The sequence below is a fragment of the Mobula birostris genome, chromosome 13, assembly GCF_030028105.1.
Source record: "Mobula birostris isolate sMobBir1 chromosome 13, sMobBir1.hap1, whole genome shotgun sequence".
Classification (NCBI taxonomy): domain Eukaryota; kingdom Metazoa; phylum Chordata; class Chondrichthyes; order Myliobatiformes; family Myliobatidae; genus Mobula; species Mobula birostris.
In genome coordinates this window covers 12,141,513-12,161,534 of record NC_092382.1, presented here as the reverse complement: position 1 = coordinate 12,161,534, position 20,022 = coordinate 12,141,513, and the positions used below count along the sequence as shown (strand labels likewise).

Genomic DNA, 20,022 nt, shown 5'->3' with positions numbered 1-20,022 from the left:
AACCACTGGACTGAGGCCTGGGATTAGGCCTCATTCCACTGTTTTTACCTGCTGAAGAGCAGCCAATGTTTCTGGCTATATGACCCATTTATGTGAGAACTTAGCCTTTTGTATTTATCTGAGCTTTTCATAAGTTTAGTTATACTTTAGTACAGTTTAGTTCAGCTTCACTCCAGAATTTCCAAAGCAACAACCCATTCAGTCAAATAGTTCCACACAATTAAAATAGTTTACAGTATTACATTTTTAAATTTTTTGTTTTGTACTACTTATATAATTTAACTATTTAATATGTATATTCTTATTTTAAATCACAATTTTTAAAATCTATTGTTATGAATTAGGTTCTATTGCTGCCGCAGAGACAACAAATTACATGACATCTGCCGGTGCTATTAAACCTGATTCTGATAATTGGTCTGGGAGACCCACCACCGGTCACCTGATCCCAGTTACTGCAGATCGTAATGCGAGATTGAAGCCTTTTCTATTTATTTGTGTTCCTCAGTTGTGTTAAGTTTCCCTCTGTGGTTCCAAAGCAGAAGCTCAGTCTATCTAATATTTCCACAAAATTAAAAGGGGGAATTTGTTTATTCTTATCACGTACTGAGCTACAGTGAAAATCTTGCCTGACGTACCATCCACACAGATCAATACATTACAACAGTACATTGAGCTGATATACGACAAAACAATAACTGTAACAAAGCATTATGGCTGCAGAGAAAGTGCAGTGCAGATAGACATATGGGGCAGGGTCACGTCGAGTAACATTGTGAGGTCGAGTCCATTTTATTGGACTGGAGACCATTAATTTGGCTTACAACTGCGGACAGGAAGCTGTCCATGAGCCCGGTGGTACGCACTTTAAGGCTTTTGTATCTCTTCCCCGATGGGGGATTGGGTTGCAGCAATAATATCCAAAGTTGTGGGCATTTTTGAGTACACGGCCTGCTTTTCCGAGGCAGGGTAAGTGCAGGAAGAGTCCACAGAGGGGAGGCTTGTTTCTATGATGTTTCCAGATGAGACCAAAGTTCCCTGCAGTTTCTTGCAGTCATGGGCAGAGCTTTAGCCATATGAAAGCGTGAAGTATCGACAAGAAGCTCAGAGACCTCGGCCTTCCCCCGCCTTGTGTAGCTGGATCCTGGACTTCCTGTCAGATCACCGGCAGGTGGTAAGAGTGGGCTCCCTCACCTCTGTCTCTCTTACCCTCAGCACACATGCCCTGCTGGGTTGTCTCCTTGGCCCCCTCCTTTACTCTCTGTGCACCCATGACTTGTGTCGCCACCCACAGCTCCAATCTGTTCATTAAATTTCCTGATGACACTACATTGATTGGCCTCATCCCAAATAATAACTTTCAATCGATCAAATGCTTCCTGACAAGGCTCAGTCCAAACAAACTTTTCACCCTTCTTCAGGAGATTAGTCAGAAGAAGAGCGATATCAGCAAAGTTCTTACAGAACTAACGATAATATCCAACCATTCCCAGAAACCTTCTAAGAGCCTTCTTACCAGTCTGTTACAAAAACTGTGGGTCAACTGTCTAAGAAAAATAACAAGATGGCTTGAGTGGCAAAAATAGATTGAGGTGCTTTTATTTACAAAAATAGTGGAAAAAGAAAAACTTGGATGTCCACATCAAAACAAGAAATTTAAAAAAACTATATATATATATATATATATATATATATATATATATATATACACACACACACACACACACACACACAGCTTGCAATTGTCACCTGTCTGGTTAACAGCCACCCTCAGACTAGACAAAAAAGAACCCAAAGCCTTGGTAACTCGAGGCTTATAACTGCTAAGCCAATCCCCCCAGACTAACCAAAAGCTAATTAACTCAATTATCTTCCATTTCACACAATCTGAAACTCTACCACCAGTTCTCACAATAAACACATAGACTTCATCACAGGATTCACCATTTCCAGGTTAAATAACTTGTATAAACCCCAAAACTTTACCACAAGATGAGTAATTAGGTAACATAACCCTTGTCCCAGGTAAAGATGGTATCCTCCACCATCGGCACACCTGTGCAGGTTGCTGCTGCCTCTATATAAGACAGCTCTATGCAGCAGCTCTGTTTCAGACCCAGTGACTGTGGAGGAGAGAGACGTCAGATTATCATGACACTTCGGCAAAACACTTATTGGAAAGATGACTATGAATAAATTGACCTGAGATAATAAAACTGTGACATAGTGTGTTTCTTTTTTTCATACCTATTACTGCTGGGGATGAGTGTAAAATTGTGACTGTTGATTTATTGTGACATGTGCACTCACCACAATAACAGAGGGAATAATGTGTGTGGATGACCCTTTGAGTGTTTTACTGAGTGTGCCATGAGACGTCTGTAATCAGTGACGGGCCTTCATCACACAGTCGGAATAGGAACTTCAGAAATGGCCTGGATTTTGCCTGCACAGGAGCCAACTTGCCTTGACCTACAACACAGCCAAGACAGATCACAGTGGCATGGCCAAATTCACTCTTAGCTAAGTCAGCTGTAAGGTTGGCCCTGGAAAGCCTGTCAAACAGCTCTTCTACTACAGAGATATGCTCTTCCCAAGTGTCACTCCCTGTGACTCAGTCATCAATATAGGCATCTGTGTGTCCTAACCCTTGAATTACAGAATCAATCATTCTCTGGAATGTTCCTGGAGCATATTTCATTCCAAATGGCGAAACATTGTATTCATACAACCCAGAAGGTGTCACAAATGCAGAAATTTCTCTACCTCAGTCCATCAATGGAACACACCAATACCCTTTCAACAGATCAATCTTTGTAAGAAACTACCTTTTCCAACCTTATCGATGCAATCATCCACCCTAGGAATAGGATAGGCATCTGTTTTTGTTACTGCATTTACCTTCCTATAATCAGTGCAAAATCTAACACTACCATCAGCTTTGGGCACAATAACGTAGGGTGAGCCCCAATTTGACGTTGAAGGCCTAATAATACCATTTTCAGCATATATTCAATTTCCTGCTCAGCCAATTTACACCTTTCTACATTCATGTGATATGGGTGTTGTTTAATCGGTTTGGCTTGACCAATATCTACGTCATGTACTGCGACTGTGGTTTGCTTGGGAGCATCAGGAAATAAATCTTTAAACTTCTGAATTAATTCCTTCAGCTGTTGTTGTTGCCTTGGCTGCAGATGAGCCAACTTGTTGTCAATGTTTTCGAGAACAACCGAGTTCATTAGTCTAACCAGGACCATGTTTGGCTTGTGAAAAGTCTCCGACGAGTCAATTGTTTCATTCTCAGGGTTGTCAGATTTATATGTTTGACAACACTCACCGATGGTGCCTGCTTGTCTGAATAAGGCATTATCATATTGATGTGTACCACCTGTGTTAGTTTACGTCAGTCGTGTGTTTTAATAACATAATTCACATTATTAATTTGAGAGACTATTTCATACAGTCCGTTGAATTTCGCCTGAAGTGGATTCGTCAACATTGGAGATAAGGCAAGCACATTATCCCTTACCTTGTATTTTCTTTTGTTTTGGTCCGCTCATCAAACCAACACTTCATTTTGCTTTGAGAAATCTTCAAGTTTTGTCTCGCTAGACGACAGGCTTGGTATAGTTTATTTTTGAACTTCAAAACATAGTCTAACAAGTTAACATGTACATCCCCATCAATCCACTGTTCCTTTAACAAGGTCAAAGGTCCCCTCACTCCATGACCAAATACAAGTTCAAATGGAGTAAAGCCCAGTGACTCCTGTACCAACTCTCTTAAGCCTGATTTATACTTGTGCGTCAAGTGTACGCCATAGGCACTATGTACCCTACGCCATACCCACGGTGTACCTTACGCCGTAGAGTGACGTGCACCTCCTCTAAAAAGTAACTCACGCGTCGCGGCGACGCAGACCGCAACAACTGTGATTGGTACGCTTGGTAGCATCGCATTTCCGGTTGCTTTTCTCTGCCATGTCTGTACACTGATGCAAAATAAATGGTTGGAGACAATGAACCAACTCGTCAAACCTACCTGCCGACATCTGAAGATATTGGAAATGCATTTCCTCATCCATGTCTCTCACGAAGAAGCTCAACAGTGTCAGAGAAACCCCACCGCCAACTTGCGTTTTGGTGGTGAAGTGCAGAGTGATGCAGACACAACTACGCATACTCGCTACGGTGTAGGGCTACGCAAAAATTAAATCGGGCCTACGGTGTAGGATATGGCGTATCCCCAATGCACAAGTATAAATCAGCCTTTACAGTTAACAAAAGCAAATGTATTCCTTCATCCCAGTCTTTTCCATTTTCAACACAGTATGTCTTAATCATTGTTTTGAGGGTAGAATTAAATCTTTCTAAAGCCCTTTGTGATTCCAGATGGTACGCAGAGGATGTAATTTATTTAGTTCCCAGTTCATAAACTACCTGCTAGAATAATCCAGATGTAAAATTACTTCCTTGATCAGACTGGATTTCTTTAGGCAAACCAAATAAAGTAAAAAACTTGTTAAGAGCCTTCGCCACAGTTTTAGGTTTAATATTTCTGAGAGGTATTGCCTCTGGGAATCTGGATGCAGTACACATAATAGTTAGCAAATACTGATGGACAGCTTTAGTCTTTGGTAATGGGCCAGCACAATCCACTATAACTTTGGAACAGGGTTCTCCGAATGCAGGTATAGGCTGGAGTGGGGTCACTGGGGTGACCTGATTAGGTTTACCCACAACTTGACAAGTGTGACAGGTTCTGCAAAAGGTCACAACACCTTTCCTCAAATTAGGCCAGTAAAATTCCTTTATAATCCTGCTTACAGTTTTATTCACTCCAAAATGGCCACCTAAGGGCATACTGTGAGCCAAAGTTAAAATTTCAGTCCATTAAACTTTAGGAACTACAACTTGGTGAACAATTGCCCATTCCTCACTCGCAGGTATAGCAGGTGGCCTCCACTTCCTCATTAACACTCCATCCTTGAGATAATACCCTACTGACATTTTCTTAATTTCATCATCTGAGAAAGATGTTTCTTATAAAGCTTCAATCTCAGGGTCTCGGTTCTGTTCTGCTATAAACTCCTTCCTAGACAGGGATAAATCTTTCTCATCAGACTTACTACCTGAATCCTGTTGAAACAATGAAGGCAGAAAATTCCCTGACAAGTCATCATAACCTGAATCCCAATTTTGGCTACCTTGGGTATCAGAATCGTGCTGCACAGAACCGTCTGCATTAGCAGACTTTTTCACCGTACTTCGAGTTACTGTGCAGGAAGGATAAATGTTAAAATCCATCTGTGGGTCGTCAGTGGTTGGCTTAGTTGTCGACTGCACTGCAGGAACAACATTACCATCTGCCAGGTCATTCCCTGACAGCAAAGTAACATCGTCCACCGGTAAACTGGAGCATAATCCGATCTTAACAGGTCCCGAAACCAACCCTGACTGTAAAGTTACCTTGTGCAATGGCACAGAAACAATGCTGCCCCCAATGCCTTTAATAAGATTTACCTCACCAATGTCAGTCTCATCACCAAACTTTAGAATGCTGTCTAATATAAGTGACTGAGAAGCCCTAGTACCTCAAAGAATTTTCACTGGTACCGGGGTTGACCCTTCCATTACTAATACAAACCCACCTGACATAAAGTGATCGAATCCCTTCTTAACTCAGTCAGACCTCTCAGTCCTTAACTGAGCCTCAACAGAATGTTCAGAACCCTGTGGGTTTATAGGTGCTTCAACATACTGATCACAGGCATGTGGGACTGCCTCCTTTTCCTTTTTCTTCTTCAGGACAGAACAATTAGCCACCATATGACCAGCTTTCTTACAATAGTAACAAGAGAGACCAGAATATTTCTCCTTCAACTGCTTCTCTTCATCCTTACTCTTGTTACTCGTCCCAGCTTTAATTTCTGGTTTACCCTGGTTATCCCTGCTACTCTTTTGGAAACTCTTACTCGGGGTAAACATAACCTTGTGGGTTAAAGCAAACTCATCTGCTAATCTAGCAGACTCCTGCAAAGTGGCAGTGTCCTTTTCATCTAAATCAAGGATGCACCTTTTGAATTCTTCAATTAAAACCAACTCTTTCAAGCTGTTAAAATCATCATTTACATTTTTATATGTGCACCAGCGGTCAAAACACACAAACTTCTCATAAGCAAATACCATATAAGTCTGGTTCACAGGTTTCCTCAAATTTCTAAACTTTTGCCTGTATGCTTCTGGGACCAACTCGTAAGCCTTGAGCACAGCCTGTTTCACTATGTCATAATCAGCTGCTTCATCAACTGTCAAAGCAGAATAGGCTTGCTGAGCCTTCCCCTTAGTTACACTTTGTGAGAGAATAGGCCAACCCTCTTTTGGGCACTTTAAACTCTGAGCAACCTTATCAAAATGCTGAAAGTATTTATCAACCTCTGCATCGTCAAATGGAGGTACCAATTTAACATCCTGACTGCCCTCAAATTTATCACCAGAGTCTAATGCTAGACCCCTTTGCTGCAATCTCTCTATCTTTTCCAGTTCAAACAGCCACTGTCTTTCTGCTTCCTCCCTGTTTTTCTGCCTCTTCTCTCTGTTTTCCTGCCTCTCTAGCCTCAACCTGCCTCTGCCTTTCCACAGCCTCCATCTTGAATTTTTCTAACTTGTACGGGAGGCCAAGCTCACTAGGTTTACTTTCAGGAAACACCTCCAACTCCTCCACTTTAAACACACCCTCAGATACATAATGTTCAGCTATTATCCTCTGCATCTGTGACCTCCTCATTGTCGATTTCACCTTAGCAAGTTTTAACCATTTAACAATACTCAACAACTCAATACTTCTGGTGTCCTTCAGTGCCTTAGAGGTTGGCGCTTCCAGAAATCTATCAACATCCATTGCTGCTGATTTTCCACACACAAATAAATCAAAAGGGATTTCTCCAGTGAAATCGATAATTAATCAATACACCTCCAAATCTTTTCCTATCCCGGATGCAAGTCCCAATTTTGTCCCCGTAACACTTTAGAAATGAGTCAGCAGCAATAGACTACACCTAGAGTCTGTTTTTGATGTTAAATCCACTATCTTTATTAGTACCTACAAACAATATAGTAACTTAAGCAAGATAAACAAAAGTTAACAGTGTTATGTGTATAAATGTGGGTAAATATAACTCCCAAACTACTGAGCTCAGGGGAAACAAGGCTTGGAGTCTTGAGATGGTAAGCTATGAAAGTTCAGTTCAACCACAGAATAGTTGAGGAGAGAGAGATATTTGTAATCCAGGGTAAATGTCGAGAGAAGGCAATAACGTTGAATTCCACAGCATACATGGTGGTAAAACGAGAGAACAGTCGCTGTAGATTTTATCCATCGTTGTTCCAAATCCACATACAAATTATCACCGAAAGTGACTTTTCACAAGGGGTATCGTCTTCAAGTGAATTTCCACACCACACCCAGGCAAGGGTTAACACATAAGTGGCCTTCACAGGATACCCCAAATCCGATCCACTCCTATGGATCAAATGAGGTGACAACCACACATTCAATGTATGCTGAATCGATAATTAACCCACCTTTGTGGGCATAGGAAAGTTTGAAACAGTGACCTTTGGCCACTAGTTCCCTTGTTTCGAACCTTCCATTTGTCCTCCTTCATTTCTGTCTGACTCTGAGTGCCTGTGTCCTTGGTTAAAACTAAACAAGCTGTGAGTGATGTAAACAAGCTGCAAGTCAGACTGATTTCCATTCTTAATCTCTCTCTCTCTCAAGATGACAGTCCACAGCAAACGAAATCTAGGGATTCATAACAATGGCCGTTCCCCATTGTGAACTGACTGGTGTGCCAGCAGTTTGGATGACTGAGTGAATCCTTTCCCACATTCTGAGCTAGTGAATGGCTTCTCCCCAGTGTGAACTCGCTGATGACTCTGTAGGTTGGATGACTGAGTGAATCTCTTCCCGCAGACTGAGCAGGTGAACGGCTTCTCCCCAGTGTGAACTCGCTGATGTTTCTGTAGGGTGGATAACTGAGTGAATCTTTTCCCACAGACTAAGCAGGTGAATGGTTTCTCCCCAGTGTGAACTCGCTGATGATTCTGTAGGGTGGATGAGTGAGTGAATCTCTTCCCACAAACTGAGCAGGTGAATGGCCTCTCCCCAGTGTGAACTCGCTCATGACTCTGCAGGGGGGACGACTGAGTGAATCTCTTCCCACAGACTGAGCAGGTGAACGGCTTCTCCCCGGTGTGAACTCGCTGATGTGCCACTAGATTGGATGACTCAGTGAATCTCTTCTCAGAGACTGAGCAGGTGAACAGCATCTCTCCAGTGTGAACTCGCTGGTGAGCCATTAGCTTAGACGAGCAAGTGAATCCCTTCCCACAGTCTGAGCAGGTGAACGGCCACTCCCCACTGTGAACTGACTGGTGTGCCAGCAGTCTGGATGACTGAGTGAATCCTTTCCCACATTCTAAGCAGGTGAATGGCTTCTCCCCAGTGTGAACTCGCTGATGACTCTGTAGGTGGGATGACTGAGTGAATCTCTTCCCACAGTCTGAGCAGGTGAACGGCTTCTCCCCAGTGTGAACTCGCTGATGATTCTGTAGGCTGGATGAATCAGTGAATCTCTTCCCACATTCTGAGCAGGTGAACGGCTTCTCCCCAGTGTGAACTCGCTGATGACTCTGTAGGCTGGATAACCGAGTGAATCCCTTCCCACATTCTGAACAGGTGAACGGCTTCTCCCCAGTGTGAACTCGCTGATGACTCTGTAGGTTGGATGACTGAGTGAATCCCTTCCCACATTCTGAGCAGGTGAATGGCTTCTCCCCAGTGTGAACTCGCTGATGACTCTGTAGGTTGGATGACCCAGTGAATCTCTTCCCACAGACTGAGCAGGTGAATGGCTTCTCCCCAGTGTGGACTCGCTGATGTCTCTGTAGGCTGGATGACTCAGTGAATCTCTTTCCACAGACTGAGCAGGTGAACGGCTTCTCCCCAGTGTGAACTCGCTGATGTTTCTGTAGGCTGGATTGATCAGCTAATCTCTTCCCACAGACTGAGCAGGTGAACGGCTTCTCCCCAGTGTGAACTCGCTGATGTCTCTGTAGGGTGGATGAATTAGTGAATCTCTTCCCACAGACTGAGCAGGTGAACGGCTTCTCCCCAGTGTGAACTCGCTGATGACTCTGTAGGTTGGATGACTCATTGAATCTCTTCCCACAGACTGAGCAGGTGAATGGCTTCTCCCCAGTGTGAATTCGCTGATGTCTCTGTAGGGAGGATGAATCAGTGAATCTCTTCCCACAGACTGAGCAGGTGAACGGCTTCTCCCCAGTGTGAACCCGCTGGTGAGCCATTAGGTCAGATGACCGAGTGAATCCTTCCCCACAAATTCAGCAGATGACCAGCCTCTGCCCAGTGTGAGTTGCCTGGTGTGTCCACAGGTGGGATGACCGACTGAATCCCTTCTCACACACAGATCAGATGAATGGCCTTGTCTGGTGTGAACTTGTTGATGTACCTTCAATTGAGATGACCGAGTGAATCCCTCCCCACAGTCTGAGCAGGAAGGGTGGTTGATTGAAATCCTTGCTCCACTTCTCAAACATCTGGACAGAGACAGCAAAACTGGCGTGCCGTGTTTGAGATCCTAGGAGCTAAATTCCTTCTCGTTTTTAACCTGTAAAAAGATTTACAAAATCCATCACTGGGTTAGGACTAAATTTCAGATGAGATTACTTGAGTTGTCAAGGTTTGATCTGGTATCACACTGTTACAGTGAGGTTCAACCCAAGTTGGAGAGAGAAATCATCTTCTAACGAGGCACAGTACTGGTATCTGGAATGACCATCAATTCCTTGATGCTGTTCCTGTCTCTATAAGAATGGGGCATTTCTGCCATCTCCAATCTGTGACTTGGCTCAGTTTGACTCTCTCCATTGGTATTATTCCCTGTTCCTGCTGAGCAGCATGGGTGCCTGGCCCCACAGTAACTGAAACAGTATCAGGCAAATTGTCTTTCTTGTCATGCATCTGGGATTTTCTTTTATGTATTATTAACTTAAAAGTGCCAGAGTTTTAACACCATATACAAAATTCCTGCTGAGATGAATGGTTGGTCTGCACAGCTGTTAAAAGAACTTAGAGGGAATTTTTGTATTATTTCAGGTTCTTGTCACAGTCATCGAAAATTACAATACAGAAACAGGCCCTTTGGGCCATCTGGTTTGTACTGAACTATTTAATCTGCCCACTCCCATACCCCTACCATCCAGGTACCTATACAAACCTCTTAAATGTTGAAATTGAGCTCGCATGCACCACTTGTGCTGGCTGCTCATTCCACACCCAGATGACCGTCTGTGTGAAGAAGTTTCCCCTCATGTTCTCCTTAACGTTTCACCTTTTACCCTTAACCCATGGTCTCTGGTTGTCGTCCCACCCCATCTCAGTGGTAAAAGCCAGCTTGCATTTACCCTATCTATACCCCTCATAATAGTGGTATACCTCCATCAAATCTCCCCTCAATCTTTTATGTTCCAAGGAATAAAGTCCTGACCTGTTCAATCTTTCCTAATAACCCAAGTCCTCCAGACCTGGCAACATTGTTGTGAATTTTCTCTGAACTCTTTCAACCTCTTTTACAATGTTCATGTAGGTAGGTGACCAAAACTGTACACAATACTCCAAATTGGGCCTCACCAATGTCTTCCACAAGTCAAGATAACATCTATCTATTGTTGTCAGTACTTTGGTTCATGAAGGCCAATGGGCCAAAGTCTTTCTTTCCGTCACATCCATGACACCATTTTCAATAGACAATAGGTGCAGGAGTAGGCCATTTGGCCCTTCAAGCCAGTACTGCCATTCACTGTGATCATGGCTGATCATCCACAATCAGTACCCCGTTCCTGCCTTCTCCCCATATATCTTGACTCTGCTATCATGAAGAAATCTCCTGTTTTCTTGAAAGCATTCAGAGAATTGGCCTCCACTGCATTCCACAGATCCACAAATTTCTGGGTGGAAAAGTTTTCCCCCAACTCCATTCTAAATGACCTACCCCTTATTCTCAAATTGTGGCCTCTGGTTCTCGACTCCCCCAACATCAGTGAATTAAGGACTTGTATTCCCAGATCCCTTTCTTCTACAACACTCCTCAGTGCCCTACCAGTCACGGTGAAAGACCTCCCTTGGTACGTCATACCAAAGTGCAACAACTCACACTTGTCTGCATTAAATTCCATTTTCCATTTCTCAAACCATTTTTCCATTTGATCCAGATTGCACTGCAAGCCATGATAGTCTTCCTCACTGTTCACTACACCACCAATCTTAGTGTCATCCACAAATTTGCTGATCCAGTTAACCACACTATCATCCAGATTACTGATATAGATGACAAACAATAACAGATCCAGCACTGATCCCTGTGGCACACCACTAGTCACAGGCTTCCAGTCAGAGAGGCAACCATCTGCTACCACACACTGGCTTCTCCCAAAGACAGTGTCTCATCCAATTTACTATCTCATCTTGAATGCTGAATGACTAAATCTTCTTGACCAATCTCCCATATGAGACTTTGTCAAGTGCCTTGCTAAAGTCCATGTAGACAACATCCACTGCCTTGCCTGATAACTTCCTCGAGAGTACAAGATTGGTTAGACATGACCTACCATGGACAAAGCCCTGATGTCTATCCTTTATCAGTCCCCACCTATCCAAATACTTACAGCATATCTCCAGTTCCTGCACACACGTTCCAATAACTTTCCCACTACTGATGTCAAGCTCACCAATGTATAATTTTCTAGTTTATTTTTAGAGCCTTTCTTGAACAGTGGAACAACATTGGCTGCCCTCCAATCCTCCAGTACCTCACCTGTCTCTAAAGATCATTTAAATATCTGTGCTTGGGCCCCGACAATTTCTGCAGTTGTCAGCCGCAGAGTCCCAGGGAACAACTTGTCAGGCCCTGGGTATTTATCCACGCTAATTTGCCTTAAGACAGCAAACACCTCCAACTCTGTAATCTGTACAGGGTCCATGAAGTTGATGCTGCTTTGCCTCACCTCTATAGACTCTGTGACCATCTCCTGTGTAAATACGGTTGCAGAAAAAAATCTCCCACATCTATTTTGTCTCCTCATATGGATTACCATTCTGATCTTGCAGAGGATTAGTTTTTTTTTCCCTTGCAATCTTTTTGCTCTGAACATATCTGCAGAATCCACGAGCATTTTCCTTCACTTTGTCTGCTGGGGCAACCTCATGCCTTCTTTTATTTCTTTCATAAGTGTTCACTTGAATTTCCTGTATTTCATAAGTACCCCATTTGTTCTTATCTGCCTGTACCTGGTATGCACCTCCTTTTTATTGATCTGGGAGATGAAGTATAAAGGGCTGATAGAGCTGCATGGTGTGGGGTGGGGGTGGGGGAGGGTTAAACTAAAGTTGCAGGGGGAATGGAAGCCTGAATAACAGAACAGATAGTGGAGGGGTTGTGGAGACAGTTGTTGTTCAGACCTCAGACAAAGACAGGAATGAAAAAGTTAAGCATGGTGCAGTGAATATGCTCAATCCTGTATATTTCAATACAGGGAGTAGCATAGTAAAGGCAGATGTGTTCAGGGCATAGAATAACACCTGGAATTAAGATACTAGGATCTGGCCACTGTGGACTAGGACAGGCTGCTTTCTGGCAAAGTTGTGCTTGGTAAATGGGAGGCCTTCAAAGCAAAATTCTGATAGAACAAAACAGGTATGTGCTTGTCAGAATAAAAGGTAAAGACAGAAACTGTAGGGAACCTTGGTTTTCAAGGGATATTGAGACCCTGGTAAAGAAGAGGAGATGTTTGCTATCCTGAGGCAGATTAGGGTGGATAAATCTCCAGGGCATGATAAGGTGCTCCCTCAGACCCTATGGGAGGCAAGTGCAGGAATTGTCAGGGCCCTAGCAGAGAGAATTAAATCATCCTTAGTGACGGTGGATTATCAGAGGATTGTAGGATAGCAAAAGTTATTTCACTGTTCAACATAGAACATGGAAATCTACAGCATATTCCAGGCCATTCAGCCCACAATGTTGTGCCAACCATGAAACTTACACTGGAAACTGCCTGGTATTTCCCTAGCACATAGACCTCTATTTTTCTAAGCTCCATGTACCTATCTAAGAGGCTGTTAAAATACCCTATTGTATCTGGCTCGACCACCGCTGCTGGCAGTGCATTCCACACACCCATCACTCTCTGTGTAAGAAAACTTACCCCTGACATCCCCTCGGTATCTATTTCCGAGCACCTTAAAACTATGCCCCTCGTGTTAGCCATTTCAGCCATGAGGAAAAACCTCTGGCTATCCACACGATCAATGCCCCTCATCATCTTATCCATCCAAAAAAGGCTCTAAGCATAAACAAGGATATTATACATTGCTTTGATGATTTGTTGGAAGTTTAAAAAGGTATGAGGGTATAGATGGGGTAAATGCAAGCAGCTTTTTCCACTGATGTTGGGTGGGACGACAACCAGAGGTCATGGGTAAGTGACTTCCCCATTTATACAACAAATACAATACAGCACAATACAGGCCCCTTGGCCCACAATGCTGTGCCGAACACTACTTTAGAAATTACCTGGAGTTCCCCATAGCCCTGTATTTTTCTACGCACCATGTACCTATCCAGGAGCCTTTTAAAAGACCCTGTTATGTCCGGCTTCATCACAGTGGCCGGCAGCCCATTCCACGAACTCACCACTCTGTGTAAAAAACTCACCCCTTGTGGTGATGTCACGTGTCAGGACGTGACTGGACAGAGTTCCCAACATGAGCAGAAATGAAGAATGATCGAGAAGCATGACAGTGTAAAACATGGTTTTGCTGCTGTTAAATACAAGTTCAATTCTGCAGAATATGGTTTGTTATTAGTAACCCACGGTACGTATAAAGAACACAACACCCCGACATCTCCTTCGTACCTGCTTCCAAGCGCCTTAAAACTGTGCCCTCTCTGCAGATTTTCTCTTGTTTGTGACTGGAGGCAGAACAAAGGTGATTTTCACAACAGCTGATGTAAAAGATTTTGTTCCCTTTCTCCGAGTTCCCGATCCTTGCATTTAGACAGCTGGAGCTCAGCTCTGTCTGAGAGACCCATCGGTTCCCATTCCCTCATCAGCCGGAAGCTCCCCGGGGCCCGTGTACGGATGGTGGGGCTGAGAGAGAGGGAAGAGAGCAGGACTGTCCCGGGATTGCGGGTCATGGTGTCCGGAGTCACAGCAATTGTCCCTCCCCCTCCGCTCTCCCCTTTCCATGTCTCCCCCCGCACCCCAACCCTCACCTTTCCCCAGCACCCTGGAGACTCGTTCTTACCTGCTATCGGGCTGCTGAGGCCTACCGTGTACTGCGCGCATGCGTGATATTCGGCAACGTCACAACACTGACGCCTGCGCATTTGATCGGTGCTTCGACGACGGCGAAGTTTTGGGCGCAGGGAGTTATGGGTAATTACGGCGCCATGAAAGGTTTCAGCAAGCACCAGTTCTATTTCCTTTCTTTCCTTTTCAATCTTTTTATTAGTTTCATAAAAATAAACATAACATAGTAGTAGTACAAAGTTATTGGGTATATATTGTTATAATTAGCATGTGATTATAAAGCCAGATAATACTTAAATAATAAAACTCCCAATCGTATAGGATACAAATGAATCATACAAAACAAAGAAAAAATCTAAAAAAAACATGAAAAAAGGAAAAATAAAATAACCCCCCCCCAAAAAACTAATCTAAACAGAATTAATCAATTAAACTAAAAAAAATGCACACACGAGGAAATCTGCAGATGCTGGAAATTCAAGCAACACGCATCAAAGTTGCTGGTAAACGCAGCAGGCCAGGCAGAATCTCTAGGAAGAGGTACAGTCGACGTTTCGGGCCGAGACCCTTCGTCAGGACTAACTGAAGGAAGAGTGAGTAATGGATTTGAAAGTGAGAGGGGGAGGGGGAGATCCAAAATGATAGGAGAAGACAGCGGGGCGGGGAGGGATGGAGCCAAGAGCTGGATAGGTGATTGGCACAGGGGATATGAGAGGATCATGGGACAGGAGATCTGGGGAGAAAGACAAGCGGGGGGGGAAGGGATGGGCAAGGGGTATAGTCAGAGGGACAGAGGAAGAAAAAGGAGAGAGAGAGAAAGAATGTGTGTATATAAATAAATAAGGGATGGGGTACGAGGGGGAGGTGGGGCATTAGCGGAAGTTAGAGTAGTCGGTGTTCATGCCCTCAGGTTGGAGGCTGCCCAGACGGAATATAAGGTGTTGTTCCTCCAACCTGAGTGTGGCTTCATCTTTACAGTAGAGGAGGCTGTGGATGGACATGTCAGAATGGGAATGGGATGTGGAATTAAAATGCGTGGCCACTGGGAGATCCTGCTTTCGCTGGCGGACAGAGAGTAGGTGTTCAGCAAAGCGGTCTCCCAGTCTGCATCGGGTCTCGCCAATATATAAAAGGCCACATCAGGAGCACCGGACGCAGTATATCACCCCAGCCGACTCACAGGTGAAGTGTCGCCTCATCTGGAAGGACTGTCTGGGGCCCTGAATGGTGGTAAGGGAGGAAGTGTAAGGGCATGTGTAGCACTTGTTCTGCTTACACGGATTAGTGCCAGGAGGGAGATCAGTGGGGAGGGATGGGGGGGGGATGAATGGACAAGGGAGTCGTGTAGGGAGCGATCCCTGTGGAAAGCAGAGAGAGGGGGAGAGGGAAAGATGTGCTTAGTGGTGGGATCCCGTTGGAGGTGCCGGAAGTTACGGATTATAATATGCTGGACCCAGAGGCTGCTGGGGTGGTAGGTGAGGACCAGGGGAACCCTATTCCTAGTGGGGCGGTGGGAGGATGGAGTGAGAGGGGCTTCCCTTCCTTCACTATCAACTCTGCTCTCAAACGCATCTCCTCCATTTCACGCACATCTGCTCTCACGTGTCTTACGTCACCCACGCGCTGGAGAGCTCGAGCTTTATCAGTTTAACGGCTGGGCTACTAATCACGTGACCAGACCCTCCCCCACCGCTGTCAACAGAGGATTCAGGACCTGCGCTATTCCCATTGGTGGGTTTTTGTTCTACCATATATATGAGGAAATTTTTGAATCAATATTATCAAAGAAAGATTTTGGAATAAAAATTGGTACCAATTGAAATACATATAAAAATTTAGTCAAAATAATCATCTTGATAGCATTGATCCGACTGATCAGTGACAAAGACATTGTTGATCAGTTAGTAAACAAAAGTTTAATCTGATTAATTAAAGGTAAAAAAAAACTTTAAATAAATCTTCATCCCTTTTCGTGATTTTAACCCCTAAATATATAAAAGAGTCAATAACCAATTTAAATGGCAAATATCCATAAATAGGAACCTGCTTACTTAGGGGCAATAGTTCACTCTTATTAAGGTTCAATTTATAACCAGAAAAGTTACTAAATTGAGCCAACAAAGATAAAATAACAGGAATTGATTTTTCCGGATTAGAGATATCTAATAACAACTCATCTGCACATAATGATAATTTATGTATTTCATTTTCGCGGGTAATACCAAAAATGTTGGGCGAGTCTCGGATACCAATTGCTAAAGGTTCAAGGGCAATATTAAATAATAATGGACTAAGAGGGCATCCTTGCCTAGTACCCCGAGATAGACGATAAAAGGGAGATCTTTGATTATTAGTACAAACCGAAGCTACAGGAGTGTAATATAACAATTTAATCCAGGATGTAAATATCGGACTAAAATTAAAATTAAAATTTTAAATAATAAAATTAAAATTTTCCTCTATTCTCTCTCCTTGGTTGTCTAGAATATTCAAAGAATCAATCAGATTAGGTAAATTACCACAATCGTTTTATGAAGCTTCTATTTCTATAATTCTTAAAAAGAATAAAGATCCTACTGACACTCACAACATGCTGGAGGAACTCAGCAGGTTGGGCAGCATCCGTTGAAACGATGAATCGACGTCTCGGGCCGGAACCCTTCATCAGGACTGACGAGGGAAGGGACAGAGGCCCTATAAAGAAGATTGGGGAGGGTTGGAAGTAGAAGGCTGGTAGGTTCAGTTGAAAAACCAGGAATTTGAAAGACAAAGGGGTGGGGGAGGGGAAGCAGGGAGGTGATGGGCAGGAAAACAATGGGTAGTAGAAGGAGGCGGAACCATGAGGGAGGTGATAGGCAGCTGGGGTAGAGGCAGAGTTACATAGGGATAGAGGAAGGGAGGGGGAGGGAATTACCGGAAGTTGGAGAATTCTATGTTCATACCAAGGAACTGGAGACTACCTAGACGGTATATGAGGTGCTGCTCCTCCAACCTGAGTTTAGCCTCATCCTGGCAGTAGTGGAGGCCATGTATGGACATATCTGAATGGGAACGGGAAGCAGAATTGAAGTGGGTGACTACTGGGAGATCCCGTCTGTTGTGGCGGACGGAGCGGAGGTACTCGATGAAGCGGTCCCCCAATCTGCGTTGGGTTTCACCGATGTAGAGGAGGCCTCACCGGGAGCACCGGATTCAATAGATGACCCCAACAGACTCAAAAGTGAGGTGTTGCCTCACCAGGAAGGACTGTTTGGGGCCCTGAAAGGTGGTCACAAGTGATGTGTTCCGTCCGCTGAAGGGCCTGTACTGTGCTGTACTATTCTATGTATATATAGGAAACAGGGAGTAAATACGGTGCTTGCGGAGTATAAAAAGTGCAAGAAAATACTTAAAAAGGAAATCAAGAGGGCTAAAAGAAGACATGAGGTTGCCTTGGCAATCAAAGTGAAGGATAATCCGAAGAGTTTTTACAGGTATATTCAGAGTAAAAGGATTGTAAGGGATAAAATTGGTCCTCTTGAATATCAGAGTGGTCGGCTATGTGCGGAACCAAAAGAAATGGGGGAGATCTTAAATGTATTTTTTTGCATCTGTATTTACTAAGGAAACTGGCATGAAGTCTATGGAATTCAGGGAAATCAGTAGTGAGATCATGGAAACTGTACAGATTGAAAAGGAGGAGGTGCTTGCTATCTTGAGGCAAATTAAAGTGGATAAATCCCCAGGACCTGACAGGGTATTCCCTCAGACCTTGAAGGAGACTAGTGTTGAAATTGCAGGGGCCCTGGCAGATATATTTAAAATGTCGGTGTCTACAGGTGAGGTGCCGGAGGATTGGAGAATGGCTTGTTTTGTTCCGTTGTTTAAAAAAAGATTGAAAAGTAATCTGGGAAATTATAGGCCGGTAAGTTTAACGTCAGTAGTAGGTAAGTTATTGGAGGGAGTCCTAAGAGACAGAATCTACAAGCATTTAGTTAAACAGGGACTTATTATGTAGAGTCAACGTGGCTTTGAGTGTGGTAGGTCATGTTTGACCAATCTATTGGAGTTTTTCGAGGAGGCTACCAGGAAAGTGGATGAAGGGAAGGCAGTGGATGCTGTCTACAAGGACTCCAGTAAGGCCGTTGACAAGGTCCCACATGGGAGGTTAGTTAGGAAAATTCAGTCGCTCGGTATACATGGAGAGGTGGTAAATTGGATTAGACATTGGCTCAACAGAAGAAGCCAAAGAGTCGTAGTAGAGGATTGTTTCTCTGAGTGGAGGCCTGTGACTACTGGTGTGCCACAGGGATCAGTGCTGGGTCCATTGTTATTTGTCATCTATATCAATGACCTGGATGATAATGTGGTAAATTGGATCAGCAAATTTGTTGATGATACAAGGATTGGAAGTGTAGTGGACAGTGAGGAAGGTTTTCAAAGCTTGCAGAGGGATTTGGACCAGCTGGAAAAATGGGCTGAAAAATGGCAGATGGAGTTGAGTGCAGATAAGTGTGAGGTATTGCACTTTGGAATGACTAACCAAGGTAGAACATGCAAGGTAAGTGGTAGGGCACTGAGGAGTGCAGTAGAACAGAAGGATCTAGGAATACAGATAGAAATTCCCTAAAAGTGGCGACACAGGTAGATAAGGTCATAAAGAGAGTTTTTGCTACATTCGCCCTTGTATATCAAAGTATTGAGTATAAGAGTTGGAATGTTATGATGAGGTTGTATAAGGCATTGGTGAGGCCGAATTTGGAGTATTGTGTACAGTTTTGGTTACCAAATCACAGGAAGGATATTAATAAAGTTGAGAGAGTGCAGAGAAGGTTTACAAGGATGTTGCCTGGACTTGAGAAACTGAGTTACAGAGGAAGATTGAAAAGGTGAGGACTTTATTCCCTGGAGCGTAGAAGAATGAGGGGAGATTTGATAGAGGTATATAAAATTATGGTGGGTATAGATAGAGTGAATTCAAGCAGGCTTTTTCCACTGAGGCTGGAGGAGGGAAAAATAAAACCCAGAAAACATGGGTTAAGGGTGAAGGGGGAAAAGTTTAAAAAGTTTAAATGTGGTTCCATTGTTTAAAAAGGGTTACCACAGAAAACCATAGAACCATAGAAACTACAGCACAGAAACAGGCTTTTTGGCCCTTCTTGGCTGTGCCGAACCATTTTCTGCCTAGTCCCACTGACCTGCACACGGACCATATCCCTCCATACACCTCCCATCCATGTATCTGTCCAATTTATTCTTAAATGTTAAAATAGAACCCGCATTTACCACCTCGTTTGGCAGCTCATTCCATACTCCCACCACTCTCTGTGTGAAGAAGCCCCCCCTAATGTTCCCTTTAAACTTTTCCCCCCTCACCCTTAACCCATGTCCTTTGGTTGTTTTCTCCCCTTGCCTCAGTGGAAAAGGCCTGCTTGCAGTCACTCTATCTATACCCATCATAATTTTATATACCTCTATCAAATCTCCCCTCATTCTTCTACGCTCCAGGGAATAAAGTCCTAACCTATTCAACCTTTCTCTGTAACTGAGTTTCTCAAGTTCTAAGAGTAAACCTGGCAATTATCGGCCTGTGAGTTTGACGTCAGTGGTGGGTAAATTGATGGAAAGTATTCTTAGAGATGGTATATAT

At 43.7% G+C, this 20,022-nt stretch overlaps 2 protein-coding genes across 2 annotated transcripts in view; both read right to left on the bottom strand.

Annotated features, from left to right (window-relative positions):
- Window positions 1-20,022, bottom strand: part of LOC140207810 (uncharacterized) — a 174,981-nt gene that overhangs the window by 32,310 nt on the left and 122,649 nt on the right. The window contains exons 6-7 of the mRNA XM_072276373.1: window positions 8,374-8,955; window positions 7,912-8,301 (exon numbers count right to left, since the gene is read on the bottom strand). Coding sequence (XP_072132474.1) covers window positions 7,912-8,301; window positions 8,374-8,955 — 972 coding nt within the window. The remainder of the gene's footprint in view (window positions 1-7,911; window positions 8,302-8,373; window positions 8,956-20,022) is intronic.
- Window positions 1-20,022, bottom strand: part of LOC140208373 (NACHT, LRR and PYD domains-containing protein 3-like) — a 164,817-nt gene that overhangs the window by 93,779 nt on the left and 51,016 nt on the right. The gene's annotated exons all lie outside the window — the stretch shown is intronic.